The sequence below is a fragment of the Astyanax mexicanus genome, chromosome 1 (assembly GCF_023375975.1).
Source record: "Astyanax mexicanus isolate ESR-SI-001 chromosome 1, AstMex3_surface, whole genome shotgun sequence".
Classification (NCBI taxonomy): domain Eukaryota; kingdom Metazoa; phylum Chordata; class Actinopteri; order Characiformes; family Acestrorhamphidae; genus Astyanax; species Astyanax mexicanus.
The window spans coordinates 122,996,293-123,023,418 of NC_064408.1; the positions used below are offsets into that span (position 1 = coordinate 122,996,293).

A 27,126-nucleotide genomic window follows, 5' to 3' on the forward strand; every position below is an offset into this window, starting at 1 on the left:
ACTGTACAATCTGTGTATTTATGTGCATTTGCACGTCTCTGTCAGCAGTGTGTGATGAGTAATGTATCTGAATGAGTGTGTTGGTGTGTAAGGGCTGTTGTGTGTGTGTGTGTGTGTGTAAATGTTCAGTGTGAGCAGTAAGCAGTAAAGCTGTGGAATGTGATTGTTGAAGGTAATCTGCTGTAATGAGTCTCTCTGACCCACATTCTCTACAGAAGGCTTTGTTGTTATTTGTGAGACAGCTTTTTTTTCCGGGCTCCGCCTCCTTCGTAGCCGCGCTCTGATTGGCTCTCTCCTCCGCAGCTCTTCTTCATGCACCTCCTGCCCAATTTCGCGGAGTGCTGGTGGGATCAGGTGATCCTGGACATCCTGCTGTGTAACGGAGGCGGGATCTGGCTGGGGATGACCGTCTGCCGCTTCCTGGAGATGCGCACCTACCACTGGGCCAGCATCAAGTACTTATATACAAACACACACACACACACACACCTTTATACACACACATAAGTAGGTTTGGGGGGTTATATGTACTGGTCTTATCTATAATTTTAAATATTACACTAAATGTACAGTACCCATACATGGAAAAGTCCTGTAATACTATTTTACACACCCCTAAAATAGATCATGCCAAGGCTGCCTGCCTCATTCATATTACTGATCACTTTACCATTTACCATCAATTTAACATTCCTCCTTAAATGCTACCAGTTTACTATTACACCTTAAATGGTGCCAATATACCATTACACCTTAATTATTGCTCATTTACCAGTCCATCTTAAATGCAGTCAGTTTACCATTACCTGAATTGCTGATAATTTTATACCTTAATTGCTCTAGTTTACTATTCCACCTTAAATACAGGTAATTTAACATTACGCCTTAAATGCTGCTAATTTACCATTCCATCTTAATTGCTGCTAATTTACCTTTTATATCTTAATTCCTGACAATTTACTATTCCACCTTAAATATTGCTCATTTATCATTTAACCTTAAATGCAGCTAATTTACCATTACACCTTAAATGTGTCAAATTTTTACATGCTGCCAATTTACTATTCCATAGCAAATTGTGACCATTCCAAAAACAGCTAATTTACAAGTACACCTTAAATGCTGCTAATTTTCCATTCCTCTTTAAATACTACAAATTTAACCATCCCACCTTAAATGTTTCTGATTTACCACTCCACCTTAAATGCTGCTAATTTAACATTCCACCTTAAATGCTGCTGATTTAACATTTCACCTTAAATGTAGCTAGTTTTCTATTCCATTGCTAATTTACAATTACACCTTAGATGCTGCCAATGTACCATTCCACCTTAAATGCTTCTAATTTACCATTCCACCTTAAATGCTTCTAATTTACCATTCCACCTTAAATGCTTCTAATTTACCATTCCCCCTTAAATGCTTCTAATTTACCATTCCACCTTAAATGCTTCTAATTTACCATTCCACCTTAAATGCTTCTAATTTACCATTCCACCTTAAATGCTTCTAATTTACCATTCCCCCTTAAATGCTTCTAATTTACCATTCCCCCTTAAATGCTTCTAATTTACCATTCCCCCTTAAATGCTGCTAATTTACCATTCCACCTTACATGCGTCTGATATACCATTCCACCTTACATGCGTCTGATATACCATTCCACCTTAAATGCTGCTAATTTACCATTCCACCTTACATGCCTCTGATATACCATTCCACCTTAAATGCTTCTAATTTACCATTCCCCTTAAATACGTATAATTTACCATTTCACCTTAAATGCAACTAATTTACAGTACACCATAAATGCTTTTAATTTACCATTCCACCTTAAATGCAGCTAACTTACCATTCCAACTTAAAAGCAACTTTTTTAAGGTGGAACAGATTATTAAAATAAAATCCAGGTTTAGTTTTATGTAAAATGTTTGTTATAAATGCCCAACATAAGCAAAAATAAAACTATTAAACTCATGAAGCACTTAACATCTACTACAGGCTCAGTGTAACATATGCTTTCTAGGTAACATATATTTTAAGGTGGAATGGAAATGTGTTTTAAGGTAAAATGCATAAATGTCCCAAATAGGTAAGCTGATATACCGGCTCATTTGAGTGGGCTAATAATAATTTTTATTAAGAATATTATGAATTATGAATGAGTATTTGTGAGAGTAGTAGTACTGTAGTAACTTCTGAGCAGATCAGGTGTTTACTACAGCTATATTATGTTGCACATGCAGTAATCTGAACTGTGTGTGTGTGTGTGTGTGTGTGTGTAGGGATATTCACTCCACCACGGGTAAGATAAAGCGAGCGGTGCTGCAGTTCACTCCGGCCAGCTGGACCTACGTTCGCTGGTTTGACCCCAAGTCCTCCTTCCAGAGAGTGACCGGAGTTTACCTCTTCATGATCATCTGGCAGGTACGTCCCACAGCGTCCCGTCACTTCTGTCCCACAGAGTCCCGTCACTTCTGTCCCACAGCGGCCCGTCCCTTCACTTCTGTCCCATAGCGTCCCATCACTTCTGTCCCACAGCATCCCGTCACTTCTGTCCCACACCGTCCCATCACTCTGCATCACACTATCCTCACTCTAGCCTCACTCTGCATCACTCTATCCTCACTCTGCATCACTCTGCATCACTCTATCCTTACTCTGCATGACTCTGCATGACTCTGCTTCACTCTGCATCACTCTATCCTCACTCTAGCCTCAGTCTGCATCACTCTATCCTCACTCTAGCCTCAGTCTGCATCACTCTATCCTCACTCTAGCCTCAGTCTGCATCACTCTATCCTCACTCTAGCCTCAGTCTGCATCACTCTATCCTCAGTCTGCATCACTCTATCCTCACTCTAGCCTCACTCTGCATCAGTATAGGCACAGTTTAACTACTGTGTGTGTGTGTGTGTGTGTGTGTGTGTGTGTGTGTGTGTGTGTGTGTGTGTGTGTGTGTGTAAGAGAGAGACAGAAGGAACCAACACAGCCGTCCCTCCCCCACTCTCACACACACTTACACACACTGCTACCATAGCGATGAAAGCACTCTCTTCATTCTCTATTGTGTTTCTCTCTGTTCCTCCCTTTGTCTCTCTGAATCTCTCTCTCTCTCTTTCCCTCTTTTTATCTCTTTTTCTCATACTATCTCTTCCCCTTACGCACTCTCTCTCTTTCTCTCTCTCTTTCTCTTACTCTCACTCTCTTTCTCTCTCTCTCTCTCTCTTTCTCTCTCTCTCTCTCTCTCTCTCTCTTTCTCTAGATCTCTCACTTTTACTGTTACACTCTCTCTTTGTGTATCTCTCTCTTTTCCCTTTTGTCTCTCGCTCACTTTGTGACTCTTTATTAGTAGTTGTGCTTTAATGGCAGAGTGTGTGTTAGTGTGTGTGTGTTCAGATTAGACTATAATGAAGCCTCTTCTCTTTTGTACTCTGATCTCAGAAGGCCTCGTTCTCTTCTCTACCACTTCACTGCTGTACGTTAGGGACAATGCATCGATTAGTGGACATAATCAATAACTTAGGCTTTATCTGGATGGGATTAGTTTCTCAGGGGGACGTCTGTGATAAATATTTCACACTTTTACTCTGTGATAAAACTCCTTCTTCTGGCCACGTCACACGTACAGCCTCTAAAAGAGGATCACCGCTTATCAACTCTTTGGCTCGTTTTCTGAGCTACAACTGTACACTTTCACTGCTCTTAGACTCTTTGGCTTGTTTTCTAAGCTACAACTGTACACACTTGCTGCTTTTAGACTCTTTGGCTCATTTTCTGAGCTACAACTGTACACTCGCTGCTTTTAGACTCTTTGGCTCGTTTTCTGAGCTACAACTGTACACTCTCGCTGCTTTTAGACTCTTTTTCTTGTCTACAAATGCACAGTGGCTTGTTTAAAATGATTCTTCTTCTGCATGCTCAGTGCAATTACCCATTCTCACCAGAGAGGGCTCTAAATCACCCAAATCCCAAAACTTACAGACATCAGCTTTAAATCTGCAGGATATTTTTTATCAGTTGTATTTCCTCTTTAAACAGTGTACTGTGTGTGTTTTCTGTCCTCAGCTCACCGAGCTCAACACGTTCTTCCTCAAGCACATCTTCGTTTTCCCAGCATGCCATGCTCTCAGCTGGTGCCGCATTCTCTTCATTGGCATCATCACTGCGCCCACAGTGAGGTGAGAAACACACACACACCTTTACTCACACACAGCTACTGTACTGGAGGTCATAGTAACATAGGTCAGTACGTGGAATTATTAACTCTATATACTCTATTTAAACTTTATTCATTAATGTGTATTTGGGTTTAGTGTTCTAATGTTATATAGAGTTAATTACAGGTAGATACTCTCACTGATCACTGACTTTATTAATGTTTATTTGGGTTCAGTATTCTGATGTTATATAGAGTTAATTACAGGTAGACACTCTCACTGATCACTGACTTTATTCTTTATTAATGTTTATTTGGGTTCAGTATTCTGATGTTATATAGAGTTAATTACAGGTAGACACTGATCACTGACTTTATTCTTTATGTTTATTCGTGTTTAGTATTCTAATGTAATCTAGTGAGTAATCTAGTGTAATTAACTCTATATAACATCAGACAATAAACCCCAAATAAGCATTACTAATAAACTGTAATTAACGATAATGTTATATAGAGTTAATTACACTGTTAATTAACAGTGTGTGTATTGTGTTTGTGTGTTTAATAGGCAGTATTACGCGTATCTAACAGACACACAGTGCAAAAGAGTCGGGACGCAATGCTGGGTGTTCGGGTAAGTTGCGACCTACACACTACACTACACACACACTACACACACACACACTATACAAAAACACAAACAGTGTCATATATACAGGTCCTTCTCAAAAAATTAGCATATTGTGATAAAGTGTGGCAGAAAACGCTGCACAACGAGAAGAGGTGACCGGACCCTGAGGAAGATTGTGGAGAAGGGCCGATTCCAGACCTTGGGGGACCTGCGAAAGCAGTGGACTGAATCTGGAGTAGAAACATCCAGAGTCACCGTGCACAGGCGTGTGCAGGAAATGGGCTACAGGTGCCGCATTCCCCAGGTCAAGCCACTTTTGAACCAGAAACAGCTGCAGAAGTGCCTGACCTGGAATACAGAGAAGCAGCACTGGACTGTTGCTCAGTTTTTGCATGTCATTCAGAAATCAAGGTGCCAGAGTCTGGAGGAAGACTGGGGAGAAGCAAATGCCAAAATGCCTTAAGTCCAGTGTGAAGTACCCACAGTCAGTGATGGTCTGGGGTGCCATGTCAGCTGCTGGTGTTGGTCCACTGTGTTTTATCAAGGGCAGGGTCAATGCAGCTAGCTATCAGGAGATTTTAGAGCACTTCATGCTTCCATCTGCTGAAAAGCCTTATGGAGATGAAGATTTCATTTTTCAGCAGGACCTGGCACCTGCTCACAGTTCCAAAACCACTGGTAAATGCTTTACTGACCATGGTATTACTGTGCTCAACTGGCCTGTAGGGCTGGACCCGAATATTCGGGTATTCGGGTATTCGGATATTCGTTCGTTGAGTAGGTATTCGGTTTTTAATTTTGGTATTCGGATATTCGTTTTTTTTCTCCTTTCCAGAGTTCCACCTCACTCTAACCACTTCTGTTCTCGCGGGTCCCGTCAGAATATCTTGCGCGCGGGACAGAACTGAACTGTTATTGGCTGGAGCGGGAGTTTAATCCAGACGATGCGGGAGCAAATTAATAAATAGTTAAGAAAACTGTAATAATTGTAAAAAAAAAAAAAACCTAAAGAAAACTCTCAACGCGCAGGATGGACCGACACACACACGCACACACCGATGGTGTTTGGACTGGGGTAAGGAACGGGACCGCACTGTTCAGCGCTGCTGTTTTAATAAATATATAAGTAAATTTGAAGCATTAAATGTAGTTTATTTAATTTATATTAGGAACGTGGGGCGGGAGCGGCAGAAATGTGTATGTGGCGGGCGGGCGCGGGATTAAAAGAAGCAATTTTTTTGCGGAGCGGTAACGAGACAGAAACGCGGGAGCGTGGAAGAGTGGGTTTAAAAATCAGTCTCGCGCAGACCTCTATTATACATGATAAAAAAACGAAACTGATTTATATAATAAAACGTAAGGGGTAATGTGGCAACAGTAGGGGCTAAATTGGTTACAAAAGCCTGGCCTACAAAAATGATGTCTGAACGAATTTCCTCTTATCTAATATAATTTAAAATGGTTTAAAAATATAAAATAATTTCTAAGCAAACGAAATATTTAATATTGAGCTTATAGCCCAAGTGCAAAAATACAAAATCAGTAATACGGCTATGCCCTGCACAATGCTTAAACCGAAATAGACCAAGTACAATAACGTCATTAACAATGACTTTCCTCTACTCTAATATAATTTAACATGGTTTAAAAATATAAAATAATTTCTAAACAAACGAAATATTTAATATTGAGCTTATAGCCCAAGTGCAAAAATACAAAATCAGTAATATGCCCTGCACAATCCTTTAACCGAAATAGACCAAGTACAGTTTACAATGACTGTCCTCTAATATAATCAACAATGTTTAAGAATATAAAATACTTCCTGAACAAACGTTTTTTTTGTTTGTTTTTTTAAGCAAATAGCCTAAGTGTGAAAACACAAACAGCAATTTACTGGGCTGGCTTGCGCAGCGGAGAAACCGTGCAGCAGCAGCCTCCTAGCCTGCTTACGCAAATTCCGGGATGAAAACACAAAGAAATCTGGGCTAAAAACACAGAAATATGGGGTGAAAACACAAAAATCCGGGATAAAAACACCAAAAATCCGGGGTGAATATGTCTCGTCGGTCAGAGCAAATTGAACATTTTTCAGTGGATTAAAGGGGCCGTGATTTGCTTTTTTTTTTTTTTTTTTTTTTTACCTCTTTTTTAAAAAACGAATATTCGAATATTCGCTTCGAATCAGTGCCGAATATCCGGAGCTCAAAAAACGCTATTCGGGCCAGCCCTACTGGCCTGCCAGCTCTCCTGACCTGAACCCCATAGAGAATCTGTGGGATATTGTGAAGAGAAAGTTGAGAGATGCGAGACCCAACACTTAACGCCGCTATCGAAGCATCCTGGCCTCTATAACACCTCAGCAGTGCCACAGGCTGATTGCCTCCATGCCACGCCAAGTACTGAGTGCATAACTGAACATAATTATTTGAAGGTTGACCTTTTTTGTATTAAAAACACTTTTCTTTTATTGGTCGGATGAAATATGCTAATTTTTAGAGATAGGGATTTTTGTTTTTTCTTTACTTTTTTTTTTGCCAAAATCACCAATATTAAAACAATAAAAGGCTTGAACTACTTCAGTAGTTCAGTTGTGTGTAATGAATCTAAAATATATGAAAGTCTAATGTTTATCGGTATATTACAGAAAATAATTAACTTTATCACATATGCTAATTTTTTGAGAAGCACCTATACACTCATAATTCAGTGTGTGTTGTATTTGTTCTCTTCTCAACTTTTCACTCCTTTTGTGTTTCTTTTGTGTTTTTCTCTCCGGCAAACAGCGGTTAATGTAGAACAGAGGTGTGTGTGTGTGTATATAGTGTGTATAGTGTATAGTGTGTGTGTGTGTGTAGCAGTTAGCCTGATGGTCTGTGGTTGGGTAGGTGTAGAGTGTAGATGTGAGAGCTGGAAGCTCTACATTGTGTTTTAGCTCCGCTGACCGAGCTTTATAAACCGCAGACCCCCAGCCCCCAGCATCTCCCCGGCCCCCCAGAGTCACACCCGGCCCCCCGCTGCTGTAGCGTATTCGCTCTGGGTGCTTTAATGATATGGAAACTTCAGCTTCAGCCTTTAAACTCCAGCAGACACGCTCTGCTCTCAGAACCACATCGCCTTTAATATACTCACTATACTCACTACGCTTACGTTATAATACACTGTTTACCATTAGAACTAGATATAAAATGCATTTATACAGGGGCGTGCAAAAGTATTCATACCCCTTGAACTTTCTAAGCTTTTGTTCTTAATGGCTTTATTTTTTCTCCTTACATTACTTTTACTTTTATACTTTAAGTTTTAGTTTTGAATCCAGTACATTATTTAAAACACTTCTGCTTCTACAGACGTGTTTTATTAAACACTAGTATCTATACTAAATACAGAGTAATAAATGGAGATATTTTTTACACTTTTTTCATTAAACGCAATCCATCGTCCGTAAACAGCCGATTTACAGGAGAATTCTGCTCATCTTTCAATAAAAGAAAATGTAAAGATTTAATTCCAGATCAGTATACAGCATTTCTGATACTATATAACGATGAATCTCCAGATTAACATAATAATAAATATTTATTTGTTATTTGTTAATATTTGTTAAAAGAGTATATGAATAAAATATTTATTTATAATAGTAAGCATATTAAAAAACTACACAAAGTACATTTTTCTCGATACATAAATTGCATTACATTGTATTATTATATAATATCCATTTGTCTTGATTAATTCAGAAATACATTTATAATGTATTAAGTTAATTTATTACTGTTATTTAATATACTAATAATTTAAGTATATTCTGTAAAAGTAAGTGTATGCTTTAAAATCTTATTTAATTTAAAGAAATGTCTTTCTTTTTAATAACCTTTTATACTGAAGTCGACTTCATATTATACACTTTAATTAGTGTGTATATATGTGTGTATATATATATATATATATATATATAAACATCTAACATTTTAATTATAACTAATGACATTTCTGTGTTTGTCAAATTAAGCATAATTAATTAATGAAATCCTATTACATAATTAAACATTTATAGTTTACACATTTTATTTTATTGTAAATATTATATTTATCCTTTATATATATATATAATTGATAAATATAATATTTACAATCTCTATCATTTACTATTTAAAATAAACTTATTATTTTGGGAACTATAAATTAATAATACATACACGTCTCATTTTATAAAATGCTTATTATTCATCTGCCTAAATGTATACATACATAAATCACATTTATAACTCTATCAGAAGGTTTTTGTTTAAAGAATAAGTATATTTATATACTGTTCTATTTATTTAAATAATTAAAATAAAACTTGTAAATGCGTAAACTATAAATGTTTAATTATGTAATAGGATTTCATTAATTAATTTTACTTAATGATTTATTTATTTAATAAATAGTTTGACAAACGCAGAAATGTGATTTGTTATTATTAAAATGTTAGATATCTGTTTACTATCTGTTTTAATATTTAGTATCAATTTACACTGAAAATATGATTTTTTTCATGTGTTAATTAGTGTGTGTGTGTTATTGTGTGTATTTGTATATATATCTGTGTGTGTGTGTGTGTTTCAGGGCGATAGCGTTTCTGGAGGCGTTGGCGTGTGTGAAGTTCGGGCAGGATCTGTTCTCTAAGACTCAGGTTCTCTACGTTATTCTGTGGCTCCTGTGTGTGGTAAGAGTTTCATTACTGAATTTATTATTAAATATAATGTTCATACTTTTACTCATTTTACACAGTAATGTTATTTTTCTATTCTGTATTTTACTGTTTATTCACACTGCTGTACAGTTCATACCTTCCTACATCCTAAAACCTACAAACTGCATTTCAGTAATAACTGTAATTAACTTAAAACCACTTAAAAATGATTAATTTCTTTGATTTTACCAAATTAAAATCCTCTGGAATATAATCAAGAGGAAAATGGATGATCACAAGCCATCAAACCACCAAACTGAACTGCTTGAATTTTTGCACCAGGAGTAAAGCAGCATAAAGTTATCCAAAAGCAGTGTGTAAGACTGGTGGAGGAGAACATGATGCCAAGATGCATGAAAACCAAGATGCATGTGATTAAAAACCACCAGGGTTATTCCACCAAATATTGATTTCTGAACTCTTAAAACTTTATGAATATGAACTTGTTTTCTTTGCATTATTTGAGGTCTGAAAGCTCTGCATCTTTCTTGTTATTTCAGCCATTTCTCATTTTCTGTAAATAAAAGCTCTAAATGACTAAAATATTTTTATTTGGAATTTGGGAGAAATGTTGTCTGTAGTTTATAGAATAAAACAACAATGTTCATTTTACTCAAACATAAACCTATAAATAGCAAAATCAGAGAAACTGATTCAGTAACTGAAATGCTCTCTTCATTTTTTTCAGAGCTGTATATAATTTATATATATTTATCTATATTTCTTTTTTTCCAAACTTTGAGAAATTGATTAAAAACCCATTTCTTCTTTATTATACTAAAATAAAAAAGAGCATGTGTGTGTTTAATGGTGTCTGCGTCTCTATGTTGCCTCCAGGCCTTCATCACGTTCGTCTGTCTGTACGGGATGGTTTGGTACGCCGAGACCTACGGACCCAGAGAGAAGGTCAGAAACACGCAAACACATTTATTTATACATTTATATTTACTGTTTAATCAGACAGAACCGTTTATTTAAACAAAACAGAAGTAAAAGAAAGAATAAAAGAAAGAAAGAGAGAATTAAAGAAACAATAAAAGAGAAAGAAAGAATAAATGAAAGAAAGAAATAACGAAAAATTTAAAGAAAGAATGAAAGAAAAATGTAGATAAAAAGAAAAAAGTTAGAATGAAAAAGAGGGGGAGGAAACAAAGAATAAAAGAGAATATAAGAAAGAGAACAAAAGAATGCAAGAAATAGAAAGAAACACTATAAAAGAAAGAGAAAGAAACAATAAAGTAAACAGAAAAAAGAGAGAAAGAAAGAAAAAGAAAATTAATAAAAGAAAAAGATATAAAAAAAGAATAAAAAAGAAAGAATGAAAAAGAGGGGGAGGAAACAAAAAATAAAAGAAAAAATATAAGAAAGAGAAAGAATGAAAGCAATAGAAAGAAACACTATAAAAGAAAGAGAGAAGAATAAAAGAAAGAGGAAAAAAGAATGAAAGAAATAGAAACACTAAAAGAAAGAGAAAGATGAATAAAACAAAGAAAAAAGAGAGAAAGAAAGAAAATGAATAAAAGAAAGAATGAAAGAAAAGGAAAGAATTAAAAAGTGAAAAAGAATAAAAGAAAGAATAAAAAAGAATGAATAAAAGAAAAAGAATAAAAGCAAGACATAAAAAATAAAAGAATGAAACAATGAATGAAAAACATTTAAAAAGAAAAGAAATAGTTCTTTCTTTCAAAGAACGAAAGTAATCCTAAATATCTGCATTTTTCTGTTTTTACAAACTTTTTCACAATGTCCTAAAAAGAAAGAAAGAAAAAGACAATGAAAGACAGAACGAAAAAAAGGAAGAAAATACAGAAAGTAATAAAGAGAGAGAAAACAAGAATAAAAGTAAGAAAGAGAAAAAGACAAAGAAATTACGAAAGAAAGAAAATGAGAGAATAAGAGTATGACAGAAAGTAAGAAAAAAAGAAAAATACGGAAAATAATAGACAAAGAAAGAATGAAAGAAAGAAAACGAGAGAATGAAAGTAAGAAAGACAAAGATTGAATAAAAAAAAACTTCCTTTTAAAGAAACCAAAGAAAAAATGTCATTAAATGCTTTTATTTAATAAATAGTTTGTGTTTGAGGCTAGTGTAGTTTAATACATGCAGTTATTATTTTATTTATTATTAAAAGTGATGTTTAATATGTTATTTTATAATTCTATCTGTATATTGGATTATATATTGTTAGTATAGATCAGTGTGTTTGTTGAGTAGTGTGTGGTAGGTCAGTAGGTCGTGGCTGATGATGTTTGTGTGTGTGGTTTAGAGTCTGTCGGAGTGTGAGGACAGTTTTTACACAGAGAACGGAGAGAACGAGTACGGAAAAGGTAAAATCTGAACATTATACTCTCTTTAATTATCTACTGTTAAACAGCGCAATCTAGTGGAGAAATAATACCATATACAGCTCTGTTAAAATTAAAGGGAGCACTTCAGTTTCTGAATCAGTATCTCTGATTTTGCTATTTATTGGTTTATGTTTGAGTAAAATGAACATTGTTGTTTTATTCTATAAACTACAGACAACATTTCTCCCAAATTCAAAATAAAAATATTGTCATTTAAAAAAGATGCAGAGCTTTCAGACCTCAAATAATGCAAAGAAAACAAGTTCATATTTATCTGAACTCTTAAAACTTAAGTTTTAAGAGTTCAGAAATAATCAATATTTGGTGGAATAACCCTGATTTTTAATCACATGCATCTTGGTTTTCATGCATCTTGGCATCATGTTCTCCTCCACCAGTCTTACACACTGCTTTTGGATAACTTTATGCTGCTTTACTCCTGGTGCAAAAATTCAAGCAGTTCAGTTTGGTGGTTTGATGGCTTGTGATCATCCATCTTCCTCTTGATTATATTCCAGAGGTTTTAATTTGGTAAAATCAAAGAAATTAATCGTTTTTAAGTGCTCTCTTATTTTTTTTCCAGAGCTATACATTGTACATTACATTGTGCTTCCACTCAATAAAAGCACCCACAGTGTCTAGCTAAAAGTACACCTTTTTTAATACTTTTTTTTACATTTTGTCACCTTATAACCACAAACTTTATTTATTTTATTGAGATTTTAATCGATAAATATACCCAATGCAGCACATACTAATTGTGAAGTGGAATGAAAATGATGCATGGTTTTCAAAATTGTAATCAAATACAAATCTGAAAAGTGCAAAAGTATTCATCCCCTTTACTCTAAAACCCCTAAATAGTGCAGTCAACTGCCTTCAGAGCTGGTCAGAGTTGATAGATATAGATAAATACAAGACAGTCATGTCAGAAAACCTGTTGGAGGATGCAAAAAACTTGAGACCTTCCAGCAAGACGATGACCCTAAACATACAGCCAGAGCTACAGTGGAATAGTTTAGATCGTAGAATATTCTTGTGTTAGAATGACAGTCTTAAATTGCATTGAGCTTCTGTGGAGAAACATGAAAACTGCTGTTCACAGACTTTCTCCATCCAACCTGACTGAGCTTCGGCTGTTTTATAAAGAAGAATGAGCAAAACTCTCAGTCTCTAGATGCGCAAACCTGGTAGAGACAAAACCCTAAAAGACCTGCAGCTGTAATTTCTGTAATAGGGGGTATAAATACTTTTGCACGTCACAATTTTTAGATTTTTATTTCATTTAAATTTTGAAAACCATGCATAATTTTCATTCTATTTAACAATTTTGTGCTACTTTATGTTGTTCTATCACTTAAAATCTTAATAAAATTCAGTTACCATATTTTTTGCTCCATAAAGAGCACAGGGTTATGAGGGACATTATGTGACACTAGCTAACCTCCTTAATACCTGATATAATTCATACTGATATAGTAACTGACATAATTCATACATAAGAAGCACCGGATTATAAGGAGCTCTGATGATTTATGGATAAATATATATATTTTTTATATTTTAAGTGCGTCTTATAGTGCCACTTTATTAGAAACACCTACAGTATCGTTTTTGGGTTTTTTTTGGTTTGTGTTTGCAGGAGATTCTGAGCCAGACTCGCCAGTTTTCACAGCTTCCACAACCAGAAATCGAGGAAGAAACTCCGGGAAAAGCAGCTCCGTGAACGGAGTGGAAAAATAAACGGGATCATTCCGCAGACGCTGATGCAGAACTGATTTTAGTAAAGAATAAAGAGAAGAAGAGAGAAGAAGAAGAGTGATGAAGAACGTTAACCCTTCCAGAATGATGTATGGAGTATATTTATATAAATATATATCAGGGCGGGGCCGTGTGACTCTTCCATGTATGAGGTTGTGGCGGGCACTGCCACCGGGTGGCGCTACAGGTTTGCGTTACGTTGTGAAGCGTGAGCAGTAGCAGCGAGCGCCGCCGCCGCTTTACTCCTCCTTATTGCAGTATTTGTTTGTTCTAGTATTTTCTGTGTTAAACGACTGACTGTTCTGTGTTTTATAACCGCACAACTAAAGCTTTGTTCACTTTCTTCATCTTAGCGAATCGTAGAATCACTTTTTACATCGTTCACCTTTTAGCACCGTGCCGTTAACTGGACCTGAAATGTTCGTGTAGACACTTTTTTTTTATATTGCATCAAATTTACACTCAATTCTTCACTTTTCCTAAAATATATTGAATTAGTCAAGTCATGATACATTTCTGAGGTTTGGCTTTGGCTTTGTTTTACACTGAAGCAATGGTGGAAGGCTAATGAAAGCTAACTTATGATTAGCACTGTGCTAACTAGAATTTAGAACTCTGATTTTAGAATTTTTCCACATTCCAAGAAAAATATATTTAAAAGCAGTGGTATTAGATGGTTTATAAGTGTTTCTGTGTGTGTGTGTTTCTGCCAATTATACTCTAGCATAGTGCTAACGATGCTAACCTGGAACAGTGTTAACCTGGTGACAATGATAACCTGGTTAGCAATGTTAGCACTGTCCCAGGTTAGCATTGCTCCAGGTTAGCATTTTTAGCACTATCACAGGTTAACTTTGTCCATGGTCTTCATTTTTAACACTTGGCCAGGTTAGCATCTTTTAACCCTGATGAAGGCCTGAGCGCCAAAACGCGTTGGTTATTCTTGTATTGTTAATAAATCAGAAATTCTCCATGCAACAAGTGCTGCTGGTTTTTACCATTTTTTGATCAGGTTAGCATTGTCCCAGGTTAGCAACGTGTTAAAATTATGATCTGGGATAATGTTAACCAGGGACAGTGCTACCATTGCTAACCTGGAGTAATGCTAACCTAGAACAGTGCTAACAAAGATACCCTGGGACAGTTCCTACAATGCTAACCTGGCAATGTGTTAACAATTCTAACCTGGGCCAGTGATAACCTGGGACAATGCTTACCTAGGCCAATGCTAACCTGGAGCAAAGCTAACCTGGGAAAATCCTAACAATGATACCCTGCAACAGTGCTAACAATACTAACCTGTCAGTGTGTTAACAATGCTAACCCAGGACAATGCCAACAACTCAAACCTAGCAAATTGCTAATAGTTTTAACCTAGGCCAATGCTAACCTGGCAAATTGATAACCGTGTTTACCTAGGCCAATGCTAACCTGGTTAAGTGCTAACAGTGTTAACCTTGGCTAATGCTAACCTGGCAAAGTGCTAACAGTCTTTACCTTGGCCAGTGCTAACCTGGCAAAGCGCTAACAGTGTTAACGTTGGCTAATGCTAACCTGGAAAAGTGCTAACAATGTTAACCTAGGCCAATGCTAACCTGGCAAAGTGCTAACAGTGTTTACCTTGGCTAATGCTAACCTGGCAAAGTGCTAACAGTGTTAACCTTGGCTAATGCAAACCTGGCAAAGTGCTAACCTGGAAAAGTGCTAACATTGTTAACCCTGGCTAATGCTAACCTGGCAAAAAGCTAAAGCATACACAAAACAGCATCACTTGTTAGCTAGGTTAGCCTTTTTGTATTGTATATCCAGTGCAGCTACATAGCTAAAATAGCTAACAGGTAATGAAACTTAAACATTTACTCAATTTAATTCCATTTTAAGTCTATCGTACTTTTTGTGATGTTAACTAGCTGAGTTTTATTTACTTGTTAGCTATGTTAGCTACTTTAGCATCGTAGCTGCAAAGGTTCTAAAAGGCTAACATGTATTGAAAGCTTAGCTTGACTGCTCTTCATATCAACTTCATATAACTTCAAATTATATTGACTATATATATTTCCTTAAATACTATTTAAAGACATTGTTGATCAGTGGATGACTCTCAAAGTGTTTTTTTTTACCAATTTTAGCACTAAAATTGATTACATTTTAGTTCATTTAGTTGTAAAACGTGGCTGTTTAGCATGGTTTTGCATGCGTCTGACTAACTGCCTTTCATCACCTTTCATTCTTTCACTCATTCTATTGTTCATTTTATTCATTTATGGTTGTAATTATCATGTTTTTGGCTAATGTATTCCTATAATTGTGAGGTAAGGAAGCGCTGCTTGATCCACTTTGGCGGCCAGTAAGTGGCGCTGTTTGTCTGAGTAGATAGATTCTAGAGGTGAAGCGCACAAAGTGATGTGGAGTCGGGATGATGTGTTGGGGATGATGGTTCTGAGTGAATGTGGAGGTCAGAAGCACACGGTTTAAGCACTTTCTCTTAGGGCCAGTTATACAGTTAATTATGTAGTTTGTTCTGGAAGCTGCCTATTCATAAACGTGTCTTCACTCTTTAGTGTTTGTGATTATGGTCACTTTCACTAGGCTTTTGCTGTAATACGCAGATTTTTAATGTTTTACTTTGTTTAGCTCATTTATTTCTGCTTTTTTTTTCCATATGTTATTCCACAAAACTGAATTTCAAATTAAGGCATGTCTTTTGGGCTTAAAGGAATACCCCATTAATAACTCAAACTTCTTTCCTTTTTTCCTACTGGTTATTCCATTATTAGTAGTAGTGGTATAGTTATTAGCACTCCAAACCTGTGGTTAGATCTCCAAAAGGGGACCGACTACACACTAATGACTCTGGGTCTAGAATGAGATGAGATAAAAGCTCCAATAGGGTGAATAAGATGGTGTCCCAATACTTTAGCCAGGGGGACCAACTCCACACTAATTACTTTAGTATATACAACTCTGGAAAAAATGAAGAGAGCACTTCAGTTTCTGAATCAGTTTCTCTGATTTTACTATTTATAGGTTTATGTTTGAGTAAAATAAACATTGTTGTTTTATTCTATAAACTACAGACTACATTTCACCCAAATTCCAAATAAAAAAAATCATAAATAGTCATTCAAAGCATTTATTTGCAGAAAATGAGAAATGACTTTTAGACCTCAAATAATGCAAAGAAAACAAATTCATATTCATAAAGTTTTAAGAGTTCAGAAATCAATATTTGGTGGAATAACCCTGGTTCTGGTTTTTAATCACAGTTTTCATGCATCTTGGCATCATGTTCTCCTCCACCAGTCTTACACACTGCTTTTGGATAACTTTATGATTTACACTCCTGGTGCAAAAATTCTATTATCTCAGCTTGGTTCTTCCTCTTGATTATATTCCAGAGGTTTTCAATTTGGTCAAATAAAAGAAACTCATCATTTTTAAGTAGTTGTTCAGAGCTGTATATGTTTTTTTGATACTGTTATCAATAAATATGACCAAAATACAGTGTCTAAAACAATAGGATCAAAGTTAAATTTCATATTACTCAACAAATTACCAACTTAGTGTGGTTTAAGATTACATAACATGGGCACAAGTCATGGGACACCTGCTCATTCATTGTTTATTCTAAAATCAAAGGTATTAAAAAGAGTTAATCCTGATTTTGTTGGGGTAACTGTCTCTCTACTGTATGGGAAAGACTTTCTACTAGTCTGAAGAGCTTTAGAGCTTGGTCTTTATACCCCTCTACATAGACCACTCCTTGCATTAGCTTTAGCATGGGGCCAGTAGGTTGATGTTTGTACCTATTCTAATAATCAGAAGGGTCAGTGGGTGCAGTTTAAAGCTTGGTAAAGTGTTGGCGTATTCCTTTAATAATGAAATCAATGGATAAATTGTGTTTTGTGGAATAATATAACCTTTCTTCTGCAGCAGTTAATCAGAGAGGGTAGAAGCTTTACTCCACAGTAATGTGCCTGCATGAGTGTGTGTTCTAATAACTAACACTTTTATTAACGTTCTGTTCCTCTGTTCCTCTTCTAATACCGCCTCTTTTTTTTTCTCTGGTTTTAAGGTTATTGTGTCTGTTTGGTTTCAGGAGTGATCACAATAAGCAGGGTTATTTCAAACAGGCTTCAATAGGTTTAAAGTGATAGACCTCAAAAATGTTTGGACACACTTTATATTCTGTGATTTTTCACTGATTAAAAATGTTCTGTACTAAAGTCAATCCATTTTCAGATTCTTCAAAGTAGCTCCACTCCACCTGGAATTCAGGCTGATTTCAGTTAACAGCTGTGCTGAACTCATCAAGAGTTAATTACCTGAATTTCTTGTCTCTTAATAAAGTGTTTGAGAGCATCAGTTAAAGTAAAGTTGTGAAGAGGTAGAGTTGGTATACATCCATATTATGAAAAGAACTACTCAACTAAGTAAAGAAAATCCTCAAGTGCAGTCGAAAAAGACCATCAAAAATGTAATGATATAACTGGCACGCATCAGGACCGCCCAAGAAAAGGAAGAGCAAGAGTTTAGATGGTGTGTCCAAACATTTTCATGTTGGTTGAATGGTTGATTTATCATGATATTTTGATTTAAAAAAAAAACAGCAAAAATGAAGATAAATTTACATACACTATATGGACTAAAGTATTTGGACATTAATTGTATTAATTCCTGTTGGTTTAGAATGGTATATCTTCTTGATACTTTTGTCCATATACTGTAGATATCAAAAATTAGATTTTTCTCCAAACTATCGCTTTAAAATATCTTGTTAACTTCTTTGTAAAATTTCCCACGAAATGCACAGTCCTGATGACAATCCTGCTGCTGTTGGTTGTGGCCTGAGCCCCCACGCTTTATTGACTGAAGAAGTTTAGCTTTGCCTTCATTTGCCAAAATGTTCCGTTCACATCGAACCTTTTGTTTCTTTTTTTTGTTTGTTACTTTACCTTCTGTAAAAAAAAACAAAAAAAAAACGTTTAAAAAACATTTAAATGCCTTTTTCCCCCGACCCATATCCACTTACTACTTACAGAATCTCCGTTACCAGTAGAGCGAGCACCAGGATGTGTTTGCATTAACTTTACATATGTTACGTTTGCGGTGGTTTTAAACAGAGCGTCTACTTTAATCTGACAATGTCTGATTTAGAGAGTATTGGGCTACGTTCACACTGCTGATGAAAACGGCACAAATCTGATTTTCTTATCAAATCTGATGTTTTTAAGGTTTTTTGTTACCGAGTAGCATCACAGCACTAACACTCAGAGGAAAGTGCAGTAACGCGGTTCTGATAAATCAGCTCACAGATGCAGCTTTGTGCTGATCCACATCATCTAGGAGTGGTTATGGGAAAGAGCGCCTACTGTACCCACCAAGCGAGAGCGAAACAACTGTCCGGCGAACCGGCGATCTCCTAATCATAGTGGCAGCGCTTTAGACTGCTGGACCGCTCCGAGCCCTTGTTGACACAAATTGGATATTTATCTGATTTCACTTCTACTCATAAAATTGGTCCAAATCGAATCTGAACTGCAGATTCTCAATTAAGTGTGTTTATCGCTATCTGAAAATAAAATTCTAATTTGGACCGTTTTTGCAACACTTGTCACACGGGGTTTGAAAGCGCTTAAATCTAACTCCCTCAACCCAATCCGGTGCTTATTTTGGCTGTTCACATTTCTAAACTCACGCTTATGTTATAAAGAGCAGCGCTTCACATTAAGTTTCGGTTTCGTCTTCTCCAGCAACCGTGTGTGTTATTCAGCCATGCTGACTTCCTTGATTCTTAAGTTGGATTGAAGGATGTGAAATAAAAAAAAGCATCAATTCCACTCTGGCTACTTAGATTGAGTCGCATTGCCACGTTTTGGATATGTATCAGATTTCAGTACCACATATAAACATGTAAAAGTGGCCCAAATAGGAAAACTGAAGATATCAGATTTAATGCGTTTTTACGTTATTCAAAACGGTGGGAAATCATTCATTGCTTGAGAAATCAGATTTGGTCAAATTTGGCTACATTTACACAGCACACAACAGCAGGAAGTTGGCATACTGGAATTAAAAATGTCAGATTCAATGTGTTTTGTACCGTTCACACTGCCAAATGCCTAAAAACAACATTTGTAGTTGGGCTACGTTTACCTGCTGTGTTTAATGTAGCAATAAAAATTAAAAAAATCTTAGTTTCAATATGATTTAAGCCATATCTGGATGGGATTCTGGGGTAATTTTCTCTTTTATGGGGGGGGGTTTAATCCTCTGTGATTTTGTTCCCTTTCGGAACGACCATGTACGTGTTTTTCTCAGACGTCCTCTGAGAAAATTACAGGCTGAATTATCTACTGTTTTCCTGAACTCCGTGCTCCTCTGGTAATTTTAGTCCCGTTCAGATCCACATCTCAGAGTTTCGTCTACTCGCCTTTAATAAAATAGCTTTGTCCACTGCCGCGCACCATAATTACACTTTGGGCGCTTGGGCGTTTCCACGGAGATCCACACAACAGTGTAAAACACAACAGCGAGTGGAAATGGAGGAGCTACTGAACTCTGTCATGTGACTGAGAAAGCCTAAAAAAACCTCACTGGTCCTCCTGTGTTTTTCAGTTGCAGTCCAGATGCAGGAGTTTAATCACGGAGTAGAATTAAAGAGAAACTCCTGACCACTAATCATGACCAGATAGGGATTTAGTCTAAACAGCCCGAACAGAATTCACACGCAATTCATTGTTTTAAATCAAGGAGTAGGAAAAAAGAGGGCATTTTTGCTGCAACTTCACAGGAAAATACAAAGCTTTAAAAAAAGAAAGATTAACCCCAAGAACCATAGATTTTATATCCTGTATAAATCCTAATGCAGAAATATAACTGTAAATGATTTGGTAATGGTTTAGGTAAACGTAACTTGTGGAGATAAAACCGAAACTTGACGTGAAGCACAGTGTCAGTTTATGGGTGCATACATTTCAGACCAATGTTAGATATAGGTTGCATTAAAACAAACAAACAAGCAAAAAAAAACATCGGATTTGGTCAAAAATGTAAAAAGGCCACTGTACATGCAATGTGAATGCAGCCTTTATTTACGAGCAGAATACACTTTTAACATCTATAATCTTTTATGATTCGCATCTACATATCTTCACCACAGTTCATCCCACCTCCACCTGCTGCTGATTTTACATTGAGACTGGTTTGGTTTAGTGCAGCTAACACTAGTCAATATAAATATATAAATATATCTCCGTTTGGACCATAGCATGAGCTAGAAAACAGTAAAAATACATATTTCATACAGAAAAAAGAGAGTGTACATTTCAATATTACAACTTTTCTGTGTTTATAATGGATTTACACAACAGTAATATGTATGTTATTGTGTAGTTATGTACGTAATTGTTTGGATTTCACTGCATTTCAAATTAAAATTTCTTCTATCTGTGACTAGTTTCTCATTTTTTCCTTGTAATTTCACTCTCTGGCCACTTTATTAGAAACACGTACCTACATTACATTACCTTGTGCTTCCACTCACTGTATGGCCACTTTATAAGAAACACCTACCTACATTGCATTATCTTGTTTCCTCTCTCTGGCCACTTTATTGGAAACACCTACCAACATTATGTTTCCAGTAAGTACTTCTTCCACTTACTGGCCACTTTATTGGAAACACCTACGTACATTACCTTGTGCTTCTTCCACTCAGTGGCCACTTTATTAGAAACACCTATTTACATTACCTTGTGCTTTCACTCACTTTCTGGCCACTTTATTAGAAACACCTACCTACATTATATTGTGCTTTCACTCACTGGCCACTTTATAAGAAACGCCTACACACTGGCCACTTTTTAGAAACACCTACCTACATTACATTACCTTGTGCTTTCACTCACTGGCCACTTTATTAGAAACACCTACCTACATTATCTTGTGCTTTCAATCACTGGCCACTTTATAAGAAACACCTACACATTTGCCACTTTATTAGAAACACCTACCTACATTACCTTGTGCTTCCACTTACTCGCTGGCCACTTTATTAGAAACCCATATCTTGAGTTACTCAGTGCTTGTATCTGCTGGGACTGAATGGAGCAGCTGGGTGAAGCTGGTGAGATGAAAGTGTATCCGGTATGTATTTGGTCTCGAATGCCCTCTGATTGATGGGCTGTTTCGATGACCAGACAGTGTCCAGTGTCCCTCCTGGACGGAAATACACGGACGTCCTGCACACCCCGCTCATAAAGAGCTCAGGTTTCAATCTAAATTTACTGCAGATGTACTGTACCAAACAAATCCAGCAGCTCAGAGCATAGATCAGGTTCAATTAGGGGTGAAATGAATGATATAATTATAAAATAATAATACCCAATAATACTATAATAATGCAGAATAAGGGAGCACTTCAGTTTCTGAATCATTTCCTCTGATTTTGCTATTTATAGGTTTATGTTTGAGTAAAATGAACATTGTTGTTTTATTCTATAAACTACAGACAACATTTCTCCCAAATTCCAAAAAAAAAAAATTGTCATTTAGAGCATTTATTTACAGAAAATGAGAAATTACTGAAATAACAAAAAAGATGCAGAGCTTTCAGACCTCAAATAATACAAAGTTCATATTCATAAGTTCAGAAATCAATATTTGGTGGAATAACCCTGGGTTTTAATCACAGTTTTCATGCATCTTGGCATCATGTTCTCCTCCACCAGTCTTACACACTGCTTTTGGATAACTGTATGCTGCTTTACCCCTGGTGCAAAAAAATCAAGCAGTTCAGTTTGGTTTGATGGTTTGTGATCATCCATCTTCATCTTGATTATATTCCAGAGGTTTTCAATTAGATAAAATCAAAGAAACTCATCATTTGTATACCAGGAACACCCCACAAAAGACCTGCATGATGTTCTAGAGATTATCTATTCTGTTTGGTTCGTCTTCTCAAAGTGTCCCAGGTCTTTACGTCCATTTGTTCTTTTTTCCTTCTTCAACACATCAACTTCCAAAACTGACTGTTCACTCGCTGTCTAATATGTGGATCCCCTCCTTTGGCAGGAGCCACTGGAAGTATGAAATCAGAGTTATTCACTTTACCTGCTAGAGAACATGTTGGTTTAAATGTTATTCATGGCTTTGAAACACAAATATTCTTGGGATGTAATTCATCTTCTTGCCAATAGATGGAAGCAAATTACCTACATTGCTAGATTCCGACAGTCAGGATCACATGACGGAGAGAGAGGCATTCAGTAAATATAGAAACATGGTGTTGTAGCAGAACTTCAGCTTCTGCTTCTTCTTCTTTTTAATGGTTCTATCTGTTCTTTTCTTTTCCACACCAAAAATAATTGGACAAATTGGAGAAACTGGACATGTCTGAGACCCCTGCCTTCCAAACAAGCACCTCTGCCTCTAGAAGGGTAAAAGGTGCAGAGGAGGTTCTGCAGGAGATCCGCTCTGACCTGCTGGAGTGTAAGGTCTGCTTCGAAAGGTTCTCCTCAGACCAGAATGGGCGGAGACCTAGGAACCTGCCCTGTGGTCACGTGATCTGCCTGGCATGTGTCTGTGCCCTGGCACACCCTGTCTTGCGCCAACTGGAGTGCCCTTTCTGCAGGCGCTTGTGCGATATCGGGGGCACCTACGACTGCCAAGCCTTGCTTGACCTTCAGGACCTGGTTGCTTCGGCTGGAATTCCAAGCTGTTCAGCCAACAGAGTTCCTGGATCAGGCCCATCTTGCTCTGGTCATCCATGCCCAGAAGGAATGGGACCACAAGCCAGTGCAGAATCGCCAGGTTTGCTCGTCCAGATGCATCTTCGTGCCGCTTTTGGAGGCTGGGGTACACTCATCAACCCAACTGGGGTCGCAGTACTCGAGCCATCAATGGCATCAGTGGTGGTGGTGCACGGGGGCCATGAGAAGGTCAACATCTTCAACTCTCAGGGTCACTATTTGCACAGCTTCGGTTGTTACGGTCACAACCGTGACCAACTGTGCCACGTTCTTGATGTTGCAGTATCTACCAGTGGTCATATTGTTGTGACCGATGCTGGAGACAGTTCAGTGAAGGTCTTTACTTCAAGCGGACTTCCTTTGGCAACTATCATTGGGCCGTTTGAGCTTCCATGGGGAGTTGACATCAACAACTGTGGGCACATTCTCGTGACAGACGCTCAAGCTGGCAAACTTTGGCAAATAAAGGTGGACTTTGGACAGAATGTTGTCTCAACCAAGATGGTGGTTCTGCAAGACCTTCAATGCCCAAGAGCTGTAGTGTCATGTAAAGTTTCTGGGTGTGTTGCAGTCTTGGAGCACATGGAGGTCCAAAGACGCCACAATGGAGGTTCTGCAGCAACTCGACTAAAGCTGTTCAGCCAAGACTTTGTCCTCCTAACTTTGGTGGACAGTTCAGGCTTGAGCCAGATGTCCTCAATGAAGCTGAACATCTCCTACGTCACCTTTGACAGACATGGAAATGTCATTGTGGCTGATTCCCAACAAGGCACCGTATGGAGTTTGGGGGACCTGGAGACGACGACTGTGATGACTGCACTGGTCCAGGATGGACTGGTGCGTCCAGTAGGTTTAGTAGCAACTGAGCAGAACTCTCTGATCGTCTTGGACAGTGGAGATCACACTGTGAAGATCTACTCAACCAGCGCAGAGAACTCAAACTGTGCGAAAACCATCAAATCGATCTGAAAATGTCTTGCTGTTGCTCTTGATTGTCTTTTGGCTTGTACTGATAACCCAACGGAACCTTGCTTTAACATCCTGCATACATAAAAATAACTTGTGGCCACAGCTTAGTTAGCAAGTTCTGGTATTGGAACTATTTGATTATACTATGGCCATAATTTGTTAAGGTGTAGAAAAGAGATTAAACATAATTAAGATAATTAAGTCATAGCCACAACTTTAGTAAGGCAATGAAATTTAATAATTAAGCCAATTGACTGATAGCTACAACTTAATTATATAGGAACAAAATATTAAGTTGTGGCCACGACTTGGTGAGCTGTGGAAATTAAATAATTAAGTTATGGCCACAACTTAGTAAGACTTGGGAAAGAGATCATCACACTGTAATGCCAATTTGGTAGTTATTTTATAGCCCCAAATGAGTAAGGTATGGGAACAAGATAATTATTCTGTGGCAAAAACTTAGTAAGACATAGTAACGATGTAATTCATGTCAATTAGTGGCCACAACTTAATAAATTATGAGAATGTATTGAAAATTATGTTGTGGCAATGATTCAATATGTTGTGGGGATGTCAAGACTTACTAAAATACGGGACTAAGATAATCAAGTGAAGGCCACAACTTAAAGCCATAGTAAGCCATGTTAATGAGATAATTATGTTGTGGCCACAATTTAATAGGCTATAATAATAAGATAACGTCTTGTTTCTTGGCTACAACTAAATAAGTCATGGAAAATAATCATTATGTTGTGGCCGCTACATAGTAAGATGTTGGGATAGACACAGTAGTTGTAGACACAACTTTTTACCATGTGGTAACAAGATAATTAAATATTGTGACCACAACTTAGTAAAGCATAGGAATTAGATAAGTAATGGCCACAGTTTAGTAGCATGTGAGAAGATTTGGGTTCCGATCTCTTTACTAATGTGTGTCTTTTTTAACAATTTAACAAGTTGTGGCCACAACCTATTTTATAGGTATTTGATGCATATGTAACTTATTTATTAAAACTTTGAAATTAACCAATACTTGGAATATGGAAGTATTTGCACTAATTTATAAACTGTCAATGAACTGTAGAACCTGGAATTAACTGGATTCAGGTATTAAAGAGAAATACATAAAATATCGGTTTGAATTCATTTATTCTGTGCTTTAAACTTTATATATAAATAATTTACATTATTAAAGAAGCTTACACAGTACTACTGATACTATACGCTGTAACTATATTGGGCCACTTACTTTATGTTTATTTGGATTTATTATTCTAATGTTATATAGAGTTAATTACAGGTAGACACTCTCTGATCACTGACTTTATGTTTATTTGGGTTTAGATATGTAATACGTTTTACATGCAAATAAAAATTTGTTAAAATTACATTATTAAAAGTTTTAGACTATTTTTGTAACTGAGATCAGTGGCGAATCAGGCTTATATTTTTGGCGGTACTCTGACAAAAATGATAAATAATTAATCAGCAAATCTAAAATCTGAATAATTTAGTATGTCATAGCGGAGTTGTTGAGTAGATCAAAGTTTTTATAGCTGTAAAAGTAATCTAAACCTGTGGATAAAGATCTAAAAGTGTGGATAAAAGTCGGTAAAGGTCTGAAGAAGCCCTAGTTGACCAAGGGCAGTTTATTGAGTGGCCGGTAGTTTAAGCCACTCTAGATATGATTATCTATCTATGATTATCTATGTGTATTTATATAGAGTTAATTACAGGTAGATAAAATCACTGACCAATGAGTTTACAATTATTTGGGTTTATTCTAATGTTATATAGAATAAATTCTTACAACTGACTTTTGTTTATTTGAGCTTATTTTACTTTATATATAGAGTTAATTAAAGTTAATTACGGGTAGATACTCTCACTGATCACTGACTTTATTAATGTTTATTTGGGTTTAGTTTTCTAATGTTATATAGAGTTAATTACAGGTAGACACTCTCACTGATCACTAACTTTGTTTATTTGGGTTCATTCTAACGTTATAAAATTTTACAGGCAAATAAAAGTTAGTTTTAATGTCATTATTAAAAGTTTTAGACTACTTTTGTGACTGAGATAAGTGGCTGGCCAGGCTCCTGTTTTGGGGGTACCCTGACAAAGTGTATAAATAATGAATCAGCAAATCTAAAATCTGCATAATTTACTAAATTATAGTAGAGTTTTACAGGTAGACACTCTTACTGACCACTAACTTTGTTTATTTGGGTTCATTCTAATGTTACGTAGAGTTAATTCTTACAACTGACTTTATGTTTACTTAGGTTCATTCTCATGTTACATAGAGTTAAGTCTTACAACTTACTCTATATTTATTTGAGCTTATTTTACGCTATATGTTATATAAATTTATTAACAGGTGTACACTCACTGATTGCTGACTTCATGTTTATTTAAGTTTATTCTATTGTTATAAAGTTACGTTCTAAAGTTTTACAGGCAAATGTCGTTAAAACAAACTTTTATTTGCCTGTAGAACTACTTTTGTGAATGAGATAAGTGGCTGGTCAGGCTCATAGTTTGGGGATACCCTGACAAAACGTATAATTAATGAATCCGCAAATCTAAAATCTGCATCATTCACTAAATTATAGTGGAGTTGTGGAGTAGATTAAAGTTTATAAAGCTGTAAAAGTGATGTAAAACCGTGGATAAAGATCTAAAAGTGTGGGTGGCGGTTCATGGAGTGGCTGGTAGTTTGTATTGATATAGAGTTAATTACAGGTAGACACTCTCA

The 27,126-nt window shown here is 36.4% G+C and overlaps 2 protein-coding genes and 1 long non-coding RNA gene across 3 annotated transcripts in view; all 3 read left to right on the top strand.

Moving 5' to 3' along the window:
* LOC125784522 (uncharacterized) overlaps nt 1-21,093 on the top strand; it is a 76,421-nt gene extending 55,328 nt beyond the window's left edge. Inside the window, exon 2 of the long non-coding RNA XR_007427310.1 lies at nt 18,026-21,093. This is a non-coding gene — a long non-coding RNA (uncharacterized LOC125784522). The remainder of the gene's footprint in view (nt 1-18,025) is intronic.
* The window catches only part of ptdss1a (phosphatidylserine synthase 1a), a 29,060-nt gene extending 7,967 nt beyond the window's left edge, over nt 1-21,093 (top strand). Inside the window, exons 6-13 of the mRNA XM_022685376.2 lie at nt 304-455; nt 2,286-2,427; nt 4,069-4,181; nt 4,728-4,793; nt 9,402-9,501; nt 10,366-10,434; nt 11,796-11,856; nt 13,520-21,093. Of these exons, the coding sequence (XP_022541097.1) occupies nt 304-455; nt 2,286-2,427; nt 4,069-4,181; nt 4,728-4,793; nt 9,402-9,501; nt 10,366-10,434; nt 11,796-11,856; nt 13,520-13,620 (804 nt within the window). The 3' untranslated portion in view covers nt 13,621-21,093. The remainder of the gene's footprint in view (nt 1-303; nt 456-2,285; nt 2,428-4,068; nt 4,182-4,727; nt 4,794-9,401; nt 9,502-10,365; nt 10,435-11,795; nt 11,857-13,519) is intronic.
* Nucleotides 21,094-22,703: 1,610 nt separating this feature from the next.
* LOC103036828 (E3 ubiquitin-protein ligase NHLRC1) lies at nt 22,704-25,531 on the top strand. The gene has a single exon (XM_007238474.4). The coding sequence runs from the start codon at nt 23,031-23,033 to the stop codon at nt 24,357-24,359; it is 1,329 nt and encodes a 442-aa protein (XP_007238536.3). The 5' UTR covers nt 22,704-23,030; the 3' UTR covers nt 24,360-25,531.
* Nucleotides 25,532-27,126: the final 1,595 nt, after the last annotated feature.

What these genes read in the sequence shown, in the direction of transcription:
- LOC103036828 (XM_007238474.4), top strand. Translation starts at nt 23,031, where the DNA reads ATGTCTGAGACCCCTGCCTTCCAAACAAGCACCTCTGCCTCTAGAAGG.